The sequence below is a fragment of the Drosophila eugracilis genome, unplaced genomic scaffold (genome assembly GCF_018153835.1).
Source record: "Drosophila eugracilis isolate 14026-0451.02 unplaced genomic scaffold, ASM1815383v1 contig_1765, whole genome shotgun sequence".
NCBI lineage: Eukaryota > Metazoa > Arthropoda > Insecta > Diptera > Drosophilidae > Drosophila > Drosophila eugracilis.
The window spans coordinates 4,716,575-4,738,678 of record NW_024572605.1 but is presented as its reverse complement, the minus strand read 5'-3'; the positions used below and the strand labels follow the sequence as shown (position 1 = coordinate 4,738,678).

At 41.3% G+C, this 22,104-nt stretch overlaps 1 protein-coding gene across 2 annotated transcripts in view; it reads left to right on the top strand.

Annotated features, from left to right (window-relative positions):
- LOC108104545 (metabotropic glutamate receptor 2) overlaps window positions 1-22,104 on the top strand; it is a 57,201-nt gene that overhangs the window by 32,903 nt on the left and 2,194 nt on the right. The window contains exons 1-16 of one of the 2 annotated variants that reach the window (XM_017210686.2): window positions 5,899-7,143; window positions 9,025-9,167; window positions 11,312-11,482; window positions 11,779-11,923; window positions 14,815-14,957; window positions 15,328-15,436; window positions 15,558-15,729; window positions 15,857-15,963; window positions 16,514-16,663; window positions 16,974-17,107; window positions 17,352-17,542; window positions 17,952-18,086; window positions 18,159-18,321; window positions 18,405-18,618; window positions 19,293-19,444; window positions 21,721-21,904. In XM_017210686.2, the coding sequence (XP_017066175.1) occupies window positions 6,246-7,143; window positions 9,025-9,167; window positions 11,312-11,482; window positions 11,779-11,923; window positions 14,815-14,957; window positions 15,328-15,436; window positions 15,558-15,729; window positions 15,857-15,963; window positions 16,514-16,663; window positions 16,974-17,107; window positions 17,352-17,542; window positions 17,952-18,086; window positions 18,159-18,321; window positions 18,405-18,618; window positions 19,293-19,444; window positions 21,721-21,904 (3,211 nt within the window). In that variant the 5' untranslated portion in view covers window positions 5,899-6,245. Of the gene's footprint in view, window positions 1-5,898; window positions 7,144-9,024; window positions 9,168-11,311; window positions 11,483-11,778; window positions 11,924-14,814; window positions 14,958-15,327; window positions 15,437-15,557; window positions 15,730-15,856; window positions 15,964-16,513; window positions 16,664-16,973; window positions 17,108-17,351; window positions 17,543-17,951; window positions 18,087-18,158; window positions 18,322-18,404; window positions 18,619-19,292; window positions 19,445-21,720; window positions 21,905-22,104 lie in introns of those variants that run through there. The other variant, XM_017210685.2, reaches the window with a different exon arrangement.

Below are 22,104 nucleotides of genomic sequence, written 5' to 3'. Positions count from 1 at the left end.
TATAAATATCATAAAGTGTTGACTTTCCTGGCAGCATGCGACTTCATAAATATATACATTCGATAGGCAAATAAATTTCAACTTGGCCGAGTGCATTTCAGCGTATTGTGGCCCGATGTCAGCATTTGGTAATATGGCCCCCGCTAGCTGCCCCAGCTTGTGGCTGTTTGCTGATATTGACTGTTAGCCAGCAGCCAGCATACACACACACACACACGGGCGAGCACACACACGCACAAAGTTGCCATAAGGATACGGGGTCCTGCCAAGTGGCAAGCAAACATGGTGTGGATTATTTACAGCGCCGTGCACAACCATTTGCGAAAACGATGTCCTGTTCGTCGCACTTCTCATCCTCCCTCAATCGTGGGGAAATTATAGGAAAAAGTGTGAACCACTCTGATAAGCGAGAATGAATTCCGAAGGCTATCATGCTTATGACATGAAATTGTGCTAACCAGATCGAGTAGCTGCATCCGTGCCTCTGGCACTTATGGATGTGTGACTTTCCATGGCTTACAGGTGGCCAAGGTTGACAGGAATATGGAATATCACTTAAGGTGTAAATTGACTGTCAAAATGGTTTGAAAAGTTTGTCAGGACTATGTTCAAGGCAAGAGACTAGAAATAAGTTTACTTACTATACTTTTGAAAGATTTTCAAATCTTAAAAATTGGAAAAAAAATGTATATTAACCCCCTTAAACTTCAAATCTATTTCCTTAATCCAAGCCATTTAACATTTTAAAATTATTAAACTTTCATTTATGGTTGCCAATTATGTAAACAAATAGTCGGAATTATTTTTCCCTGGCTCTTTACACATTTCAACCACATTTTTATCCAATATTATCCGCTTATATTTAGGAAAAGAAAACTCATTGCCCGCTATAGGCTGTTGGCCATTAATGCGTAACGGAATTCAATTAGCTAAATGACCGAATGCCCGCCAGTATTCAGTATTCAAATCGAATTTTATAGGAGTAATAGACCCCGAAGTAAGCTATGCATAATGGCGGTTATGGTTCTGGGTCTGGTTTTGGGGTAACTTGGCCAAGTGCGTGAATAATTCACAGACTGTATGCAGCGGTATTGGGCGTGGTCTTTGGGCCAAAAACCCCAGGTGTGCGGCTCTTTGTTAGGCAGACAAAGTGTGCTCAAACATGCCAGAGGAGGAGGAGGTTTGTGGATTTAGAAGAGGGAATTTGAGTAGATAGGCACAAAATTAATTATGAAAATTTTCACTTTACGGCTAGCTTTTGGTTACTAAGTTGGTCTTACTTAGCCTAATGCGTTTATTTGTCGTGCTGAATTTAATTACTGCGAAATAGAAAGCATTCTCGTATTTCAATAGAGTTTAATTCTGTGGGATCTGGGAAATATATTATAAGCTGGACAATACCTATAGCGACCAGTGCCAGTGGCAGTGCAAACTATTAATTTTCATCAGGTTCCTGTTTGATTTGGCTCTCCCTCTCTTTACTGGTCCACATGGCATCTGATTGAACTTGAGGTTGAAGTTGAGGTTTGAGGTTTTCCTGCCACTGTCATGTGTGGAAGAAAACAATTTGCTGCTAAATTGCTATACGGCGCTGCCTGTTGATTTCCTGTCATCCGTTCTCTGCTGAATCAAACTGTGTGTGTGTGGGATAATTGCATTTTTATATGAAACTTCCGCAACATTTCACTTAATGGGTCCGTTTGATTTCCGGCACTATTTGATTTTTGCCGCCTTGAAAGGTATTTGATTGCTTTTTATTATCATTGCATTTCCCTTTGGTAGCTCAATTAAATTCAATATATTAAAACAATGTGTGATTCCTCTTATAGGTATTTATTTAATAAGCTTGTATTTTATTTAACAAGCTTTTCACACTTAAGGGCATGAAATTGTAATGCTATTATGCTGATGTCAATTAAATCAATTAATTCATTGGCTTACAGTGAATAATTTTTATTAAAATACAAGTTTTGCTTACTCTCGACATTAACATGGAATTTAATTTGCCAATGGCTGTGAATAAGCCAGCTCCTGTGACAGCCATCTCCATTAGGGTCATCCAACTATTTCAGTACCATCGAAGCCACCCAATTTGAGACTATGGGGAATGGGGGTAGATATATACACGCCCCGGGGCGCGTTGGGTTCGTCTTGGCAAATACATAAAAATACTCGCAAATAACAATAAAACCTAGAAAATTATTGATACGAGCCATGGAAATTGCTTACCAAACCGCTCAGAATGCCACGTGTAAGGACTCTTCTATTTCGGCGAGGCCAGACAGCTGAACTAAGCAAATATGAATAGACTAGATGGAAGGCATGTCATGCATGCTTAGGACCCACTAATATCAAAACAAATATCCTCGGCCCACGCAGGCAAAGTTTTATGCCAAATACTTTAAGGCAAACTTTATTAGCTCGCAAATACCTGAGATTTCACCCCGTCTGAGCGGAAAATAAGGAAAATCGAGACCAGGCTGCTGAAAGCCTCTGGCCATAAGGAAACTCTAGACAAAGCATACTCCTGGACTGGGTTGTAAATGGAGAAGGACAAGGAAAAGGGCAGCTGTGCCTACATTAGAGAAATGTAATTGATTTCATGTGTTTGACGCGCTTTTCCCCCGGGGACCTCTAATAATCCCATCTAGGCACGCAGACAAACAGAACCGAAATTAAAGGGAAACCCTTGGAAAAACCATTGAATTTGTTTGCCTACACAGTCCAAAAATAAATTGAATGATGAAAAATTTATGAACTCGTTTAGTACTACTACTGGAAATGTACTAACAAGATGTTACACTAATTCGGTTTTCTGATCAAAGTAACAAAATATTTATGGGGTAAATAAGAAGTGATTTTAAATCCCTAATAAGATTGTATTCAAACCTTTAAAAAGCTGTTTTCTGGACCAAATCCCCTGCATTTCCATTTTCAAACTATTTTGTAGCATGCTTTTTGGGATGCCTCTATTAGTGACTCCCAAACTGTAGATATTCCTATAGCACCCTAGTTACATTTTGTTTATGTGTAGCCCATTGAATGCTGTGTGTGCTGTGAATATAAAATAGGCCAGCAGAAGTCATCTGATTGATCATTCACCGCAGACTTGGCCAATTTCATAACTTTTGGCTTCCCCACAGGGCCTACTCTGAATGTTATTGCCCGTAATACATTTTTGCGCGATAATAAAATTAAAAAATTTATTCACACAACTGTCACAAACTCGCTGGAGCGTAGGTGAGGCAATATCTGCATATGGAATTTGAAATGTCGTGATTACCAGCTACCTGAGCTAGCTACCTGATCCCTCGTTCCCTCGCTGGCTGACAACTTTCTGTGTTTCTGGCATGTCAACGAAATTTATCACACAGACTCACATTTGTAACTCACGAAGGATAAGGAGATGTTAGACATTTGCATGTCTTTCTCTCTCTCAGTCTCTTTTCATTTTCGAATTATTCATATTTTTTTTCTGGTTTTCGGAAGCGAGTGGCATACTCAGGGGGCTTTGGGGCACCTTTCCTACATGTGTTACTATTAATTCTGTGTTTCTTCTGGCAAATTGAGGGCGATGCCTGATCCTGGGAGCCAGGACATTAGCCGCAGCCCAGGTGTCGAATGGAGGAGTGTGTGGCAGGTGATTGAATGTTATTTGATGTGAAATTTTCTTTATTGTTTGTCCCCAAGAATTTATGCAAATGTCGCAATTCGGCGGCTGTCACGAAAATGTCACCAAATGAGATGTGAAATTAAAAGGCATAAATAAGGATTGGTTTTAAAGCGAAATCAAGAGTTTAATTGTACTTTGTAAAGAACAGTTTTAAGTATCTTTTGAGTGCCGCACTCAACCTATCGTAAACAAGTACTTAATGAGTGTGTTCTCATTATTTTACACAAGTGAAATATTTCCTTTGATACATTAAGAAGGAAAAGCTGCTCTTGAATATGCAGAATGCAAATTGAAGAGCTGTAAGTATATTTCTCATTGAGTGGTCATCGAAACTTAAATGTGAAAGCAAAGGGAATATTAAAATACATTTTCAATTCAGCCTTAATTTATTTAAGAGTAATATATACTCTCCTCTGAAGGTCAAATTTACATGAACACTCGGCGAAGTCGTCAATGTTATGCGACTGTAAATCCTATCGATGGAAATCAATTTGCACAACAGACCGAGAATGAATGGAAAAAAGCCAAACAAATTGATATCGTCTGCTGCCCTTAAAGCCAGACCGGTATTATATAAAATATTTCAGCGACAAAAAATCCAAATTTAACGAAAATTCAAATCAGCGAAAAGGGACACAAGGCAAACGAACAAAATGCTCAATCAAATCAAAGTCCCCCATACAAAATGCAAAATAAGACAATGACAAAGCGAAGTGGGAGTGGGAGTGGGTATGGGTGTGGGGCTTAAAGTTGAGTTGGCCCAGACAGAAAATGGGTTCCCAAAAGGGCTGGGAATGGGTCGATGGGTTGGCTGGTTGGCTGGTTGGGTATCGCTCCTCGAAATACTTCGGTATGAACATTGTCCAACAAAACACGTTGCGACAAGTGTCACTGACAGCCTGAGGCAGTGTTCGTTATGCAAAAAATATTCCAGCAAGAACAGAAAATTACGTGCCCCATAGTGTAATCAAAAATATTTGAATGTTTTTGGAAAAATTCTTTTCTGCAAGTGGTTTTATGTAAGCTAAGCCCTTTATGTTTAAGAATCCTGGAAAAACAAGATATAAGACCAAATTTTTCCTAGGCTTTGACAGCTATTTCCTATACAAATAGTGGTTCTCTCAACTGATTTGGTTGTCTTAATCACGATTTCGGCCTTCGAATTAATTACCCAATAGTCGTAGTTAAGTAAACATCCAACCGACAAAGTCGTAAAGCCTGTGAAACCCTGGGAAAGCGGATGGTCGGATGAGAAACACTGACAGAGGACAGTGGAACGACAAATGTAATCAAAATAAATTACGAGCTTGTAAGCAGCCTCCGGTGTCTATTACGTACAATAAAAAGGGAAAGCACCATTTGTTTAACGCAATCTCATTACTCGATGCGTCCCGAAAGCCGGAGGCGCAGATGCTGCAAGTTGAATGGTTCACGACACTCCGACAATTGACAGACTGGAGGGCCAAGTCAGCAATCCCAACATACACAGGCCCACACCTCTGCAATGTCATTCCGGGTTACCTTGATAATGCCGCTGATTATACTGATGATAAGTAATTTTGTAAACTCCAACTGCAGGCCTTGTCTAAAGTGGCGTTAACGCGTCTGTTGATTAGTGGGACGGGCTCAAGGAGGACGAATTGGGTGGCTGTTGGGCGGAACAAACATCGGGTGCCTGGGACCACCGACAAGCTCATTACGATGCCAACAATTTGATTAATTACCGTTGGCAACCCTCTGGCGAGACCGTCTTTTTCGCTCCTTTTTCCACCATCCACGGCAAAGGATTTCTTGCATTTTCCTCGTATTTCTTTTTTTTCCTCCGCTCGTCTTGCGGCGGCGCGTAAAATTTTATGCAAATTTAATTTACCTCAGGGCAATCATTTTTATGGGCAAATGCCCATGGGCCACGCCCACCGTAGCCCCAATAATCGGGGTAGCTTGACAGCTATAAGCTTCAGGGAGCTAACAAAAACTTTTCGGGGGTTTCGGCGAACATTTTTTGTTAAAATTTTTATAAAAAAAAATACAGACTTTAAAATTTACAAAAGTTTTAATTAATATTTGTTTAAAAAATGTGGCAAAATGAATATAGTAAAAGATTAAAGTTAAAGTGTAATAACTTAACTTTAAATTTTACAATTTAAACCATCAAAATTATGATTTAACTTTGCTGTGACATTGCCCTTAAACACACCAATTATTAAAATTAGATATTAATATAAAAGCTTGGCAAACAATAACTTTGTAAACTCCAACGATTTCTACCTGTGCGACTAGTTGAAAATATTTATTGCAAAATCAGAATAAATTTGAATTTCCCTCGCACGCTGGCAAATGCAGACGCGGCCAAAATGCAAAAGCGGAAAAAAACGCCATAAATTGTGAGAAATCAACGAGAGAAAAGCCCAAAATGCGTGCCACATATCGCCGAGAGCAATTGAACTGTGAGCTAATCCAAAGCATATCCAACCCAAATCCGTGCACATTTAAATAAAACCCGTTCGCCAAGGCAAATACCGATATATATATACATATATATATCACGCTAAAAACCATAGCCAAGGCCAATATGAAAACAATCTGTGACAGCAAATGGTTCGTGCAAATTTGTTTGCTGCTGGTCCTGGTTGTCCTGCCCACCTGTCACGTCCTTCGGGCCGAGAGTCAGGTGGTGGGCGACATTGAGCTGGAGGACGACGCGGTGGCGCCCAGTCATCATCACAGTCACAGTCACAGCCATAGTCATAGTCACAGTCACAGTCACAGTGGTAATAGCAATAGCAATCATCTTGGCTGCGAGCACCTCCATCATCGTCAGCATCACCGGGGAAAGCACGGCAGCAGGAAGACGCACAGACAGAGCCATTACGAGATTCTCGAGCTGGAGCAGCGGCAGCAGCAGCTGGGCAAACACTGGCACCAATGGGTGAATCATCTGCAATCGCCGGATTATGCCAACGATGATCCATCGCCGGATGGCAGGCATCCATCGCGGGCTAATGGAGGCCTGTCCTACGACCATTTCGATATGGAGGACTACTTGGCATCGCCCCGTTCCGGTCGTCATCGCGGTCGCCACCTGCCGCTGAACAACCTTAATCTGGTGCTGCCTTTGACTTCTGCGGATGGCAGTGGCAAGTACCTGAGATCCCTGCCCGATTCGGTGAGCTTCCAGAACGATCGTCATGCCACACAGCCTCAGAGGCACTGGCCTGTTAAGCGGGAGGCCATTGTGGAGGGCGATGTCATCCTTGGGGGTTTGATGATGGTTCATTCGCGCGAGGACAGCATCACCTGCGGTCCCATTATGCCGCAGGGTGGCATCCAGGCCCTGGAGGCCATGCTGTTCACGATCGACAGGATAAACCGGGAGCAGCTGCTGCCGAACATAACCCTGGGCGCTCATATCCTGGATGACTGCGATAAGGACTCGTATGGCCTTGAAATGGCTGTGGATTTTATCAAAGGTAGGTGGTCGATGGGGGTGAACAGTGAGAAAAGCGTGACTTAATTTTGTATATATTTAAGATTTAATTTCATTCTCACTAAATGACATTTAAAGGCATTTTTAGTATTTAGTTTCTTGAATACACTTTATGTTTATAAACTTTTTAATGTTCCTTGTCAGTAAAATTATTTTTCTCAGTGTAGAAGTACGGTTGCTGTGCACTTCAGCGAACGAATATGCATTACTCATACGCCAGATAAAACAGGCTGTGCTTATTCTCGAATTTATATGCAAATTTTGTATACCTCTGGTTCTGCAACTTATGTTGATTTCATTGTGAGTAAAAGTAGTTTCTATTGCAGTTCCAGCTGCATTACATGCTATCCTTGTTGTCCTTGTTGTTGTTGTGCTGTGGAAAACGCGGGCGGAAACTGTTTGGAAATTTATTCAGGCAAATGATAACACAAATTAGATAGCGGTATCTCTGGGATTTGTGTTATGAGGGATTGCTCAGAGCAAAAGCTTGTTGTTATTTTCAACTTGTTATTCAACTCTTTTGGGTATGAAATATGAGTAAGCTTGCGTTAAAGATTCATTCATTAATAAAGTAAATTAATAAATAAATTATGGGATTTCGTGGCGAAAGATTGGAGGAGCTCCCTCTCTCTCTCTCTCTCTCTGTCTGGGCAACTAAATATGCATAATTCCCTTAAGACAAAACGGCGTGGCTTATTGAGATTGCCTGGCAGGAGGGAAGATCAAGGACACATAAAATGCCGCTTATTACTTTTATCGGGCCAAACAAAGAGGCACACACACAGAGACGCACACTAGGACACACCACACACACACACACACACACACACACACACTCATCCAACGATCCATAATCAATTGGGCACAGAGCCAGCATCCTTGTCATCGTCCCTGAACACTTTCTAATCTCCATAATTTCATTATTTATGTGCGCGGCAAGGATTTATTTGAGCGACGTGCTGTGCTTCTCCCAGCTATCTCTTTCCCTCTCCTGTATAGCCATCTCTGTCTTTGTTGCGTATGACGTATGAAAAATATAATTTTCCAAGTCACTGAATTATATTGACAGGATTAGGCAGGCCGTAAACTATGCCGCCGGTTGCTCTGTCTATGCCGCACTGTACCGCTCCCCGACCACACCGCTGTCTACTTTGGGTTAATAACAATCTAGTTAGGCATCGATTGTACGAGTATAGGGGCAAAATCAAGTCACTATCCCGAGCCCGAGAGTTAATTAATTTGTACTTAAGCCCAGCAGCAGCAGCCGCAGCAGCTGGCAAACACTTGATAATGGTGGGCGTGGCGTGGTGGGCAGATCGCCCATAAATTTACCAAGTTGAGTAAGTTTTGGGGTAAAGCCTTAATATGTTTTCTTTAAAGTTTGCAAAAGTGTGTTTCGTTAAGCGTCTAACTTGCTAATTAAGGTACAATTTGTTCACATGAGAGCCTTTGAAACTTGAATCAAAGTTTTTAATGTCTAAGTTAAGTGCCTGTTATTGTGTTTTTAAGTTATCCCAAAGGAATAAGAAGAAAATATGTATTATGGTTTTAGAAATTTACTAATTTACGTTTTAAGAAACAATACTTTTAATAGCTATAAACTGCATAGTTACCTATTTACACTTTGATAAATTCTTCTAAAAAGTTTATTCTACACAGAATAAATTGAGTAAAATTCACGTGGTAAGCCCGGAAATCAACAGATTTCCCAATGAAAAACAAGCCACAATTTAAATTCACATGCATAAAGTAAATTTCCGTTGAAATTCACCTTTGCCCAAACAGAATCAAGCGAATTTATTTGAAATGGCAATTTCGAGATGACATTTCTCAACTCTTCTCTCTATTATATATATATTTTCAGGATCCATCAGCAATATTGATGACGCGGAATATCATTGCAACAAGACGCAAGTGCGGAAAGTCATATCGGGAGTGGTGGGCGCCGCCTCCTCTGTGACATCCATACAAGTTGCCAATTTACTGCGGCTATTCCGAATTCCCCAGGTGAGTTACCATTGTGAGATCTCCCAAAGTTGTGTGTACGAGTATGTGTGGGTGTGTGTTTGTGTGTCCGCAGTCAAAAGGTCAGAGCACAAAACGGGGGTTCTTTTTTTTTGTTTTTAGTTCAAATTTTGCTTTATGCCCGCAGCTACATATGTGTGTGTTTTTGCTAGTTTGGCCAACAAAAGTTTGCTCTATTTCGTAATTAAAATTTCCCCAGAAGCCACATGGTAACTGTTGTAATGGTCGGCAGGACTGAGGTTTGGCAGGGCTTTCCCTGATTCCTAAGTGTCTGCACGTGCCACTAAATTAGTCGATGCCGGAAGACCAAGTCCAACGAGAGGAACAAAGTGCAGCAGCAGTTGCACAAGAATTATGCTCGGACACACTAAACAAAAGCCTTTGGGGTAAATTGTGTTTCCTTCACTGTAAGAGCACTCGGAAACGAGAAGATATTAGATAAATATAGAAAACTCAATTTATTTAAACAAGAAAATACTAAAATTTAGTTTTGGAAAAGAGTAGAAAGTTGTAAGAAAGTTGTAAAAAGAGGCAAAGATTTAAGTCAAACAAAGTCTAAAAAATATACAAATTGGTCAAGTAACATAAGGTGATATTTCAGCATACAGAATCCCTTATTTTTCATGAACAATTTGACTAGAAAAAAATTTGTGGAATGCTACAAGCTGCTATTAATTTTGATTCAAGAAAGGAAATACAATTTTTCGAGTGCCGGCATGAATCACGTGCTGGAAGTTGAAGGAGATTGAGTGGCCAGTGCGGTGCTGTTGCTCCAACTACGTGAGCTGTAGCCAAAAGTCAATACGCGACAATAACTAAGTAGCCAACTGCCAGATCCCCACTCTATATCCATTCATATCTATACATATATATAGTAGAAGCTGCCATTAAACGCACACGAAGTGCCTGTCGAAGGAGCAGCAGCCGTTTTATGCAGGCCCAGGCATCGTCCCGAAAAGAGCTCATAAATCAGCCATAAACATTTGATTGCATTTGGTTCGAGCGCGTCGATACTCGGCTGGCTTCGCATAAACAGCATTTTCCAAAACAAATTTTGTGTGTTCTGCAATTGAAATGGCTGGCTGGCAGGCTGACTGGCTGGTTGGCTGGCTGGCTGGCTGGTCGATAGCGACTTAGCCAGTTTCGTTCAGGCTTAGCGGAAATTGGCTGCATTGCAAAATGTTGCTGTCGTTGAGCTCAAAATACACATGACATCACTGAAAGTCAGCTAAAATTGTTGCATATATGCAATATTTTATGATTTATTGAAATCTGGACAACAATATTTTAGGCACTTTTATCAAGCGATGAAGTGCTATGTAAACTTTGAGGGTCTGACTAAGGAAATTGATTTGTTTGGTTTTAATTAGTTGGTAATCTTAATAAAAATTCTCATTTAACTAATGTATGTATGATATTCTAATGAAATAATTTAAAATCTGAAATCGATTTTATAACTCAGTAGCTATCCCAATCAAGCTTGTAACCTTTTGCCAGCCCATAACCAAATTAGTCTCTGACATTTTGCTTAAATGCGGTATTTGCCCATTTTGCTAGTCCTTTGCCATGAGTACTTGACAAGTAATCAGGCACTTGCGAGTGAAACTGTTGACTAATGGTAATGACACTTAATTAGAAACCAAGTAGTTCATTAAACACTTGCAGTTGACTTGACTAGCCATCGAAGGTCCCATCTCTTCTGAATGAATGTGAAACCCTTTCAAACCGGATGGGTTAATGTGTGCGTGAAATTGGTTTCCGGGCTTTGGCCATTTGGCCTTTTCCAGCTGCAGCCTTTTTCCTAGAACCAGATTTTGCACAGTAATGCCAACTGATGTTTTCTTTCGATGGCTGCATTGTTTGTGGGTTTTCCCAAAAAGAGCTTAAAAGTGGGGAAATATGAATGGGAAAAGCTGCTGAAGAAGCTTACGAAAGTGTATTCTGAAGAAAAAAGAGCAATGAGAAAAAGTAAGAAAATTAAAGTGAAAATGGCTGGTAGCTGAAAAACAACATGCTCGCAACCCTGTAAGCAAATTTTCCGAGTCAATGCTATGGTTTTCATGCTAAAAAATATTTGCTTTCCATATGGTAATCCACCGTCGCTCATATATAAAAACATTTTCCAGGTATCTTACTTTTCCACCAGCCCTGAGCTGAGCAACAAACAGCGTTTCGAGTACTTTTCCCGCACCATTCCCTCGGATCACTATCAGGTGAAGGCCATGGTGGAGATTGTCAAGCGGATGGGTTGGAGCTACGTCTCGATTATCTACGAGGAGAGCAATTATGGCATAAAGGTGGGTAGAACTTAGCTTAAGAGGTGCAAAGAACTGGAGTCTTTTTTATCACATTACCATCATAAAATCTAAGTTGTAATAAAAATAGTTACATGTACCTAAACTGATTTAAACTGATAGCTTAACAGCTCTAAATAAACCATTAACATTCACTCTAAAGCTGTTTGCCTGCAAACTGAATACATTTTAAGTGAACGCCCAACACTCTTACCTGGGTAAACAGTTTTACCATTTTGCCCATCACATGGGTTTTTATTGCTCACCAAACACTGCAATTGTTTTTATTCCCCGGACAGGCTTTCGAGGAACTGGAGGAGCTACTGGCACGCCATAACATTTGTATTGCCATCAAGGAGAAGTTGGTAAAGGATTCGGGAGTGGCCGAGGACATCGCGTACGATAATATAGTGCAGAAGCTGTTGACGAAGCCGCGGGCCCGAGGTATGTAACTGGGGACTGGTGTCCTCTATATAGGGCCAAAGAGGTGGCGAAGAGTAAAGTAAATTTCAGACCGGAACAGGGACTCAGCAGACTGCCAGTTAAAATGCAATTTAAAATGAAAATGTCAAAGAAAGGCGCCTCGCAAATGCGAAAGGAAAGCCGTTTCGCAACGCCTGCCAAATGAATGCAATCCGGAGTCTTGAACTATGCCAGGGCTTCTTTTTCTGTACTTTTCACTTGTTTTTTTGGGTGGCTGAGGGACTGAGCGACGGAAATTGCACAAATTAAATGAAAATATTTAAAAAAAAAAAACGCCCACGCTATCCCGCGTCATTCTGTCCCAGCGGGAAATTAAAAAGTTCACGAACGAACAAACAAAAAAAAAGTTATTTGCAAATAAATTGAGAGATATCAGGCCAAAAGTGGACAAACTGATATGCCAATATTGTAGTTTGGCGAAAAGTGAAACAAAAAATTTGTATATCTGTTAAGGTCAAAATTAAAACCCCCTCCTCTTTTTACAAAACAAAATAAAAAAAACGAAACTTGACATTCGGGAAGTCTGATGAATGACACTACCTTTCTGACATGGCAAGCAATTAAAAAATCCAGTCAGGGTCTCGACAAGAATTCAAATTTATCAGAACGATTTTTCAAACTAAATTAAACCGATTTTTAACCCACAACACTGTATTGCCTCAATCGCACGTCAATCATACGCATTGAAAAGCCAGATAAATAAAAAATAAATGTCAATCAATTTAACTTTTACTTCTTTTTTCGCTTATTTTATATTCCCCTGTCGAATATTAATCAACTGCCAGTTACAGAAGCTGCAAAAAGGAATATATATTAAAAATAATTACCGCCTAAACCTTTGGTGCATATCATTAATCAGCGATTTAGAAGAAGGAGAAGGGTCGTGCCCTCCAATAAAAAGCACACGGGGGCCGACCAATAACAATTGACTTTTGTCTGGCAAACAATTTTTGATTTACATAAATGTGCCATCAGCACAGAGGAGCAAAGTCGTAAAGCAGTCGGCCAACCAAGAAAAGGGTTCCACCCCGGCCATCATTATTTATTGTGATTTGTGATTTGACGCCGTTTACGGTGCTCGACGGCGTTGCTCCCTCGCAACGATTAATCAATTTGACAAAGTATTTTCTTTGGCATCAGTTGTTTAATTTTGCATATCGAGGCGACGGTTGAGCTTTGGATTCGAGTTGGGTCCCTGAAAAATGATGCCCTTCCGTATCCGTAACTGCCGTCCGGGGTGAACTTTACGCCTGTCCGCATCCCCACACACATGTCACTTTTTGGTGGGGTGTAAATGGTTGGAGTGAAGCGAGCCCGACATGTTTTTCCTTTTTATCGCAGTTGTGCCAAGCTGATGCGATTTTACACAGGAGATGACAAGGCCCTTGCCCGTTTCAGATCGCTTTAAAGTCGCCTCCTTAATCTGCATAAATATCCAACCCGATTGGGTATTCTTAAAGTAAATTTGATATCCCTCCTACTAAGCATATCCAGGGTACTTGACTAGTTTATATATATATAGATATATAGATATATATAGGCGGACAAAGGAGCCCAGAAGCTCGAGTGCAAATCTAAGGCAAAGTGAAAATCCAAAGAAAATATCCTTCACTTCACAAAAGTATCGACAAGTTTTCCCGTTTGCTGCCGCCGCTGCCTTTGATTAAGTTTCCTTTCCTTTTACTTCAAGTGGTCGGAGCAGAAGTGCCAAATCGATACCAGGACAGGGCAAAGGAAAAAAAAAAAATTATTATGGCTAAGACAAAAAGTACTCTTGGCCGGACCGATATCTCACGTATCCCTGAGAACTTTGCCAGGAATGGAAAAACAAAACCAACTCCTGTCAATACCAAGAACATGAAGTATACGTGTGTTCAAAAAGTAAGGTGACTCTTCAAATTTCGCGAATTTCAAATTTTTCGATTATCGATTTTTTTGTTTTGTTATATTGGTACACTCTTCCCTAACATCTGTACCAAGTTTCAATGGAACATCCTCTTTTGTTTGGTTGTGAGAGGCGTAAAGTTACAAGTTATTTTGCGAGCTCGGCGATTTTTTGCTATCGAAAAATATGGATCAAAGGATTTGGATTTTTTGGCCAAAAACAACACCACAATAATGCCTCAGCCACCATATTCACCGGATTTGGCCCCATGTGACTTTTTCTTGTTCCCAAAACTGAAGATAATCGAAAAATTTGAAAAATTTGAAATTTGAAAAGTCACCTTACTTTTTGAACACACCTCGTATAACTTCTAAAAGGTTTCGATAATCGAAAAATTTGAAATTCGCGAAATTTGAAGAGTCACCTTACTTTTTGAACACACCTCGTATATACAAATATTTTTTGTATATAAATTTTCTAAAAATCCAGAATCCCAGCCAAGAAATTTAAGCGTTGCCTTAAGCAATTAGCCAATGGGAACATTGTTTGTTTTGTTTTGATATTTCCATTGATATTTCCATATTGTTTGTGCATTTACATGCTGCCTTTATTGACTTTTGAATTCAATTAATATTTTGTTTTTCCTGCAAATTGAAGAGAACTGCCTTTGGCTGGCAATCGAAAGTTAGTAATTCCATTTGTAAACTAACAGAAACACTAATTACAGTGCAACACTCTGAAAATCAATATTCATAATTGTTTCGTTACGTCATTAAATATTGTAAAAACACTTTAAGCCCCATAGGGAATGACAGCCCTCGAAAAGGAAAACACAAGAGCTGTTGGCGTTGGCAGCTGCAGATTGTTTTCTTTTCCGCAATAAAGCCGCTTATTCACCATTGATTGCAATTAAAATTAATTTCTGCCTGTCCTTCTTTTCGCTTCCTTTTAATCCTCTCCTGCACAGGGGCCATTATCTTCGGTTCGGATCAGGAGGTGCGCCAAGTAATGCGGGCCGTGCGGCGGGCAAATGCAACTGGTTCGTTCTCCTGGATTGGATCCGATGGCTGGAGTGCTCGGAATTTGGTATCGGATGATTATGAACCGGAGGTAAGTGAACTATTTCGTTAGCCTGGATGACGAGCCGCTTTCTGTCAGCCGGAAATTATGAGCCTAAGTGGGCGGACCAACTAGGTTTGATTAATGATCCGGCTTTTGACCAGACACACGCCTTAACGTAGGCCTAACCCGATTATATGATAGCCAAAATAGGAAGAAAAAAAAAGCGTATAAATAATGGAAACGAACGAAAATATATTTTTACACGCCTTTTTTCCTATGATGAATTATGGTTTCGTTTAAATTAATCGTGTGCGAGGCTAATTAATTTGTCAAAAACCTTTCAAGACCAGAGATAGGCTCTCTCATTGTGATCAAGCTCATTAAGTATACGCCGCGTGTGTCTTGGTGTCATCAACAGGTGGAAGGCACGCTGTCTGTGCAGCCGCAGGCGAATCCAGTACGCGGATTCGAGGAATACTTTCTCAGTCTGACGGTGGAGAACAACCAACGAAATCCCTGGTTTGTGGGTAAGTGTTTAAACCGATTAAAATTGTGCAGGCAATTTAAGTTAAGCCCTGGCAACGTTTATTGCTGAGATGATTAAAAGTTGAAGTTAAATATTAAATAATGTTTATTTACTTCTTGTAGAATTCTGGGAAGATCACTTCCAGTGCCGATATCCTGGCAGTACCAGCACACCTTACAATAACTACACCAAACAGTGCACCAAAAAAGAGAGACTTTCACGGCAGAACACAGACTTTGAAGACCAGTTGCAGTTCGTAAGCGATGCAGTAATGGCCTTTGCCTATGCCCTGAGGTAAGGGACTAAAATAACAGAACCTTTAAAAAGCCTAAAAGTTAGTTAAATACATAGTGGTTTTCTTGGCTAGTTAAGAAGTTAGAGCTTAATGTTTGAAAATATTTAATGAAATTTCTCTACCCAGGGACATGCATCGCGACTTGTGCGGCGGTGGTCCTTCTCTGTGCGAGGCCATGAAGCCGACAAAGGGAGCAGATTTGCTCAAATATTTGCGTAAAGTGGAGTTCGAGGGTGAGTAAGAAATGAAAGCTATTTATTAACTTGTTCCCCGGATAAGACCAAGTGAAATTAACGGTTTAACCATATGCCTCGGGTGGGGCCGAGGTTCCTTTCGTTTCTGTTGAAAAGAAACAGTAAATGCCAGACAGGCTCAAGTCCTTTGGCTCCCCCGTTTAGTTCCTTCAGCGGGCAAGTGTTGCGCAAATAGCTTAAGTGGAAATTTCCTGGCAGCCCATCCTTGCAGTTGTGCCAAAAGCCGCACACATTCATACATACACACATACATATCTCAGTGTCCTACAAGGCGCATTGGCCATGCTTTCGAGTGGAAAATTGACTTGCTTGTCATCGTCATTGAACTCGATTGAAATTCAATAAATTACAGAGACAGACGGACGGACGGACGACTGGGAACCAAAGGCTCCAACTGACTGCTGCAGATTGTCAATTTTCTGATAGGGCAAACGGGCAAGCGGCATCGTCGGCTTTCGCTTTGGCAGGCGTGAAACCATAAACCCATTTAACTTCTATTCCATCAATTCGATCAATTCCATCATTCTAGGCCTCAGCGGCGACGAGTTCCGCTTCGACGGTAACGGCGACGGCCCTGCCCGCTACAACATCATCCACTTCAAGCAGTCGCAGGCGGGCCAGTACCACTGGGTCAAGGTGGGCGAGTACACCGAGGGCGAGCTGCGGCTCAATATGTCGGGTGAGTGTAGGCCATGGCCTGAGATCTATTACCATCTACTCTTCCCTAATTTGGATTACCGGAAATGGCAATTGAAATCTCAATATGATAACTGAAAGGGTAAAAAGTCTACAAATCCATTTGGCTTTAATCCAAAATCAAATGTTTAGAATCAAACTTGTTGATTTCGCTGCAAGAATACTTTTACCTTGATAAACCATCTTCTCTCTGACCTTGATTTGTCCAGAAACTGGCCAAGTGGGCAGCACTAGGGACCATCCTCCCTTCCTTGACTTCCCTAATTCTCATTGTATTATTCCCACTGCCGCAGAGGTGAAGTTCAAACGCCTGAGCCCCAAGCCACCGGAGTCCGTCTGCAGCCTGCCCTGCCTGGTGGGCCAGGCCAAGAAGTACGTGGAGGGCGAGAGCTGCTGCTGGCACTGCTTCAATTGCACAACCTATCAAGTAAGTGAAATCCATCTGGTCTCCGTAATTTATTTGTCGGCTTTTCGACGTGATTGAAATGCGGCGGCGAGTGAATTATTCCCGAACTAAAACGCGCAACAACAGAGGGGGTTCAGAGAGGCAAAAACAATTAAGTCATCAGGCCTGAAAGAGGCTGCAACTGAATGGCAAACATGCCGCCTTTGTGCACGCCTCCCCATCATCCATTTATCAAGTGTTCCTTTGTGCGGTGCGTCCATTGCAGATCCGCCACCCGGATGACGAGACCCACTGCAAGCTGTGCAAGCTGGGAACGCTTCCCGATGCCCACAAGCAGTACTGCCGACCCATACCGGAGATATATTTGCGACCAGAGTCCGCCTGGGCCATTGGTGCGATGGCGTTTAGTGCAACCGGCATCCTGGTAACGCTCTTTGTCATGGGCGTGTTCGTCAGGTGAGCTGAAAATACACTAGGGGAAAAATGTGGTATAAATAGGAACTTCTAGTTAGATGATACTGGGAAGAAATATATAGTTAGTTTGATATTCTTCAATAAACCAGATGGAAAGAGGACTAAAACATCAAGTTAAGTTTTAGGTTTTGATTTCTTTATCTTCTATGCCCTAATTTCTCTGACTGTAATTATTGGCACAATACTGTGCGCTTGTATGGATATGGCCAAGCAATTAAAAACTTTTCACCCTTGCCTTGGCAAAGTTTGCCACAAAATTTGCCAGCAGAGACATAAAAATGATGCCGTAATTGGCGCAAAGGATTCCTGGCTATATGACCGAAACTTTGGTAACTTTAGTTGAGGATTTTCATTTTCCCCTCTTTTTTCCTTTATATTTTCCACCTGACAGGCACAATGACACGCCCATCGTGCGAGCATCAGGACGAGAATTGAGCTATATCCTGCTGGCGGGGATATTCATGTGCTACGGTGTCACATTTGCCCTCGTACTGAAGCCCACCAACATTGTGTGTGCCATTCAGAGGTGAGTGTGTGCAAATTGCCGAGATGATGCAATGAGCGGAGTGTGAACTTTCTATCAATTCCGCTCACACAGGTTCGGTGTCGGTTTTTGCTTTACGGTCGTCTATGCTGCACTGTTGACCAAAACGAATCGGATTGCAAGGATCTTCAAAGCGGGCAAACAGTCCGCCAAGAGGCCCTCCTTCATCAGTCCCAAGTCACAGTTGGTAATCTGTGCGTGTCTGGTTAGTGTTCAGGTGAGTACTGATGCGGTGGCGATGGCATCCAACGGGGCGGATGTGGAATACGCGATGACATACCATTCATACCATTTCCACAGATACTCATCAACGGCGTTTGGATGGTAATTGCACCATCACATGCCATGCATCATTATCCAACACGCGAGGATAATCTGCTCGTCTGCGATTCGTACATCGACGCCTCCTATATGATTGCGTTCTCCTATCCAATCGTCCTGATTGTAATTTGCACGGTCTACGCGGTGCTCACACGAAAGATTCCGGAGGCCTTCAACGAGTCGAAGCATATTGGTATGTAATTGAGTCTTTTATTTTTAAGCAGCATAATAATTTCGAATAATTGCCAATGTCTTGGGATAATCGGCAGAACATTTACTACTTGAATGTTAAGTCTGGCCATTAACTTCGTTTTATAATGATTGGATATCAGCCTTATCTTGTAGTATATATATTATAATTAAAAGCCACATCATCAAACTCATTTGTACTTGAGAAAATTTGATTAAAGTTGCAATAATTATAGTCCAAAGTATTCACTGAATATCCTTACTAGGCTATATAGTTTCACTTTAAATGTTATAAAACTGGTAGTTAAATCAAGCTGCTTGTAGTTTTTATAAAACAGTCACATAATTAAATCAGCTTATGGCTGCTTGTACAAACAAATTATTTATGAAAAATAAAAATGCGTTCATGTATGCATCGCATTCTTTGTATAATATGTGGATTTTCCTGATTATTAAGTTGCGGTGCGCATTTCAGTTTACTCTTTTCAGAGTTTCATTTAATTATACCTTAAAAAATATGCAAACACGAAATAAAATCAGTTTTTATTGGTGTTTTATAGTGAGAAAAAAACTGATTTATGACGAGATATTTTTTGCTGTTAGCCATTGTTACGGAATGTATTTTAAGCTCTTCTTAATAACACCCACATTTTGTTTATTCAACTTTACAATTTTCAGGTTTTACCATGTACACCACCTGTGTGATTTGGCTGGCCTTTGTACCGCTGTACTTCGGTACCGCCAACCATGTACCGCTGCGCATCACCAGCATGTCGGTGACCATCAGCTTGTCCGCCAGCGTAACTATCGCGTGTCTCTTTTCGCCCAAGGTGAGTAATGGTAATTGATAGTGGGTGGTGGGCTTGGCTATGGGATCTATTGCCGCCTGCGTCCTCCGTAAATTGATTGCCAGACGAGGCAATTGGTAATTGCGTTATGCATTAATTATTGCGTATTTCTCTGGCGTCCGTTAAATGATTTTGGGTGCAGCAGGAGCACTGCAGCCATTGGCGATTTTCATTCGCATTTATATCGTTTATACCGGACGCAGGGTCGAGTGGTTCATTAAAATGCAATAAGACGGAAGATGATGACAACCGGTCTGGGTGCCAGGCTGCCAGAGTGCCGAAGGGGGTTTTTAATTCAAAAGCCGGATGCATAAATTGCGTTGTGTTCCTGCCATGCCATATTGTTTTTAACATTCACTCCTTGGCCCTTTGTCCTTGGTTCTTGGCCATTTCATAATGTTTAATCGAGAACAAGTTTAAATGTCAACAAGCCAAGAGCTGAACTCCTCATAATCTCCCCTCCCGAGGGCTTCATCTTTCTATATAAAACCATCCTCGGTCATGCCAGGCAAACGTATTTTTTAATACCCCCTGTTATTAGCCATTAAGACGCAAGTAAACTGCAAGACCAGCCAAATATAGACAGCCATTCAAGTTCATGGACTAGCTGATGCAGCGGAAAAGCTGTGTTTACTTGCTGTTTTCCCAGATATGGGACGTCGTCGGGAGAGCATGCTTTTGAAATAATAATGTCTTCATTAAATAGAAGGACAAACTTAAAACCCTAAAAAAGGTTATGGAAGGCGAAGTATTAAAATCTAAAATTTGAAAATTTAATTACAAGTTAAAGGGTTTAAAGTTGATTTCAGTAAGCCTTTCCTTCAATACTTTCCCATTTAAGGCCAAGGAAGTAGAATTGGTAAATCAGGCAGAAACTAGATTAAAACCGAGAGGAGCTCACCCAATTGCACATATCATAGTTTTATGCCCCGAAACGAAGCTACGGCTACACTTTGCGGTTTGCTGTCTGCATATTCCGGGTGCAAAGTGGCACAAACCCCAGGGGAAGCCAAGGCAAATGGCCATAAACACTCAGCCCAGGGGCTATTATTAAATGTCGTAGCATAGAATATATCGTACTACTTGGCTACTAACCGGGCCAACTGTCTGCTATCAGATGTCACCTAATGCACGGTTAGTTGGCGACAGGGAAAACACACTGTACTTATGTGGATACAGTAAATACATGCAAGCACACACACGCACACATAGACCGAAGAACACCTTGAGCCATAAAAATGCAATTTACAATTGCTTGTGCTGGGCAACGGCAGTGGCAAAGAAAGGGAGAAACAATAAAAGGTTGTCATGAATGCGGCATGCCACAAAGCAACTGGGGATCACTGGACTAAGAGGCAACAAACTAAAGCCCGGCCGTAAAGGTGCCAGCAGCCACGCCTTCTTCCGGACAACAAAGGCGGACACGGACCGAGGTGGTAAGCAATTTCGACTTCCGACTGCCATCCGCCTCCTTTTTCAATATATATATATATATTTTTTTTTGTTCTTTTTTGTTGCTTCGACCGTCCGGTTTTTGCCTCAGTTTGTTTTCGTACTTGCCGCGTTTGTTTGCGGTGAAAACAATAACAAACTGCGTCCAAATGGCAGCCAAACAATGTCAAAGCACGGCGGAAATGACCGTGCTGCGGCCGTACAAGCAACATAACCCAACGCAGCATAACGTAAATGGGAACGTAGGCAGCACTGCTCGCAGTTTTTGTGTACCTTACTTTATGAGATTATTAGCAAAAGAAAATATGTTACACGTAAGGCAAACAGTTTAAGGTGTTTAAAATCCTTCAAAAGAACTTGAAATGAGAAATGCTTAAAGTTGGACTTATTTTCTTAGAGTGTAAAAATGTTAATTTAAAGTTCATGGTGTTCTGTTTCTTCTCTGTTTAAGCAACCAACTGGAGTCGTTGGCCTTTCTTTTCGGCCCACAATTACAGCTGGCCATCGAACCGGGAAATAGCTAATGACATTTGGCTTTGGATTGGGGATATTGGGGTTAGGGGCTTAAAGCTTGGGGCTTGGCAATGGGCGTGGCAGGTCACGCACTGACTTCTAATGAAGACCATAAGATAAGCCATCTTGGTGGAACAACAAAATTGGATATCGCTTCCAAATAACGATTACATACAATGGGGTCGTATGATTAATGCCAGGGAAATACGGGAAATTAACCTAATTGGAAAGACACACACACACACACACACACAGTGATTTTCTGACCACAACGTACGCTTGTGTCCTTGCAGCTGTACATAATACTCATACGCCCCGAGCGCAACGTGCGCCAGAGCATGATGCCGCCGCGCTATGGCAACATGCATCGCACTGCCGGAACGGGACCCTCGTCCATGATGGCCGCAGCCGTGGTGACTGCTGCCACCTGTGCCCAGGAGGAGAAGATCCAGAAGCATATCACGCCCACAAACACCGGTAAGTAATTAAGAGGAAGCTGTGTTTCCCGGGGTTACCTGTTAACGGTCTATGTGATGATAAGGATAACGTATATGAAGGTGTCAGTAATACAACTAATTGAAATGAGTTTTTTTTTATTTATTTGTACAATTAAGAGCTGAATTAACTCATTAGCCTTAAAGTAATCAATTAATCAGATAATTAAAATGGAATCCTAT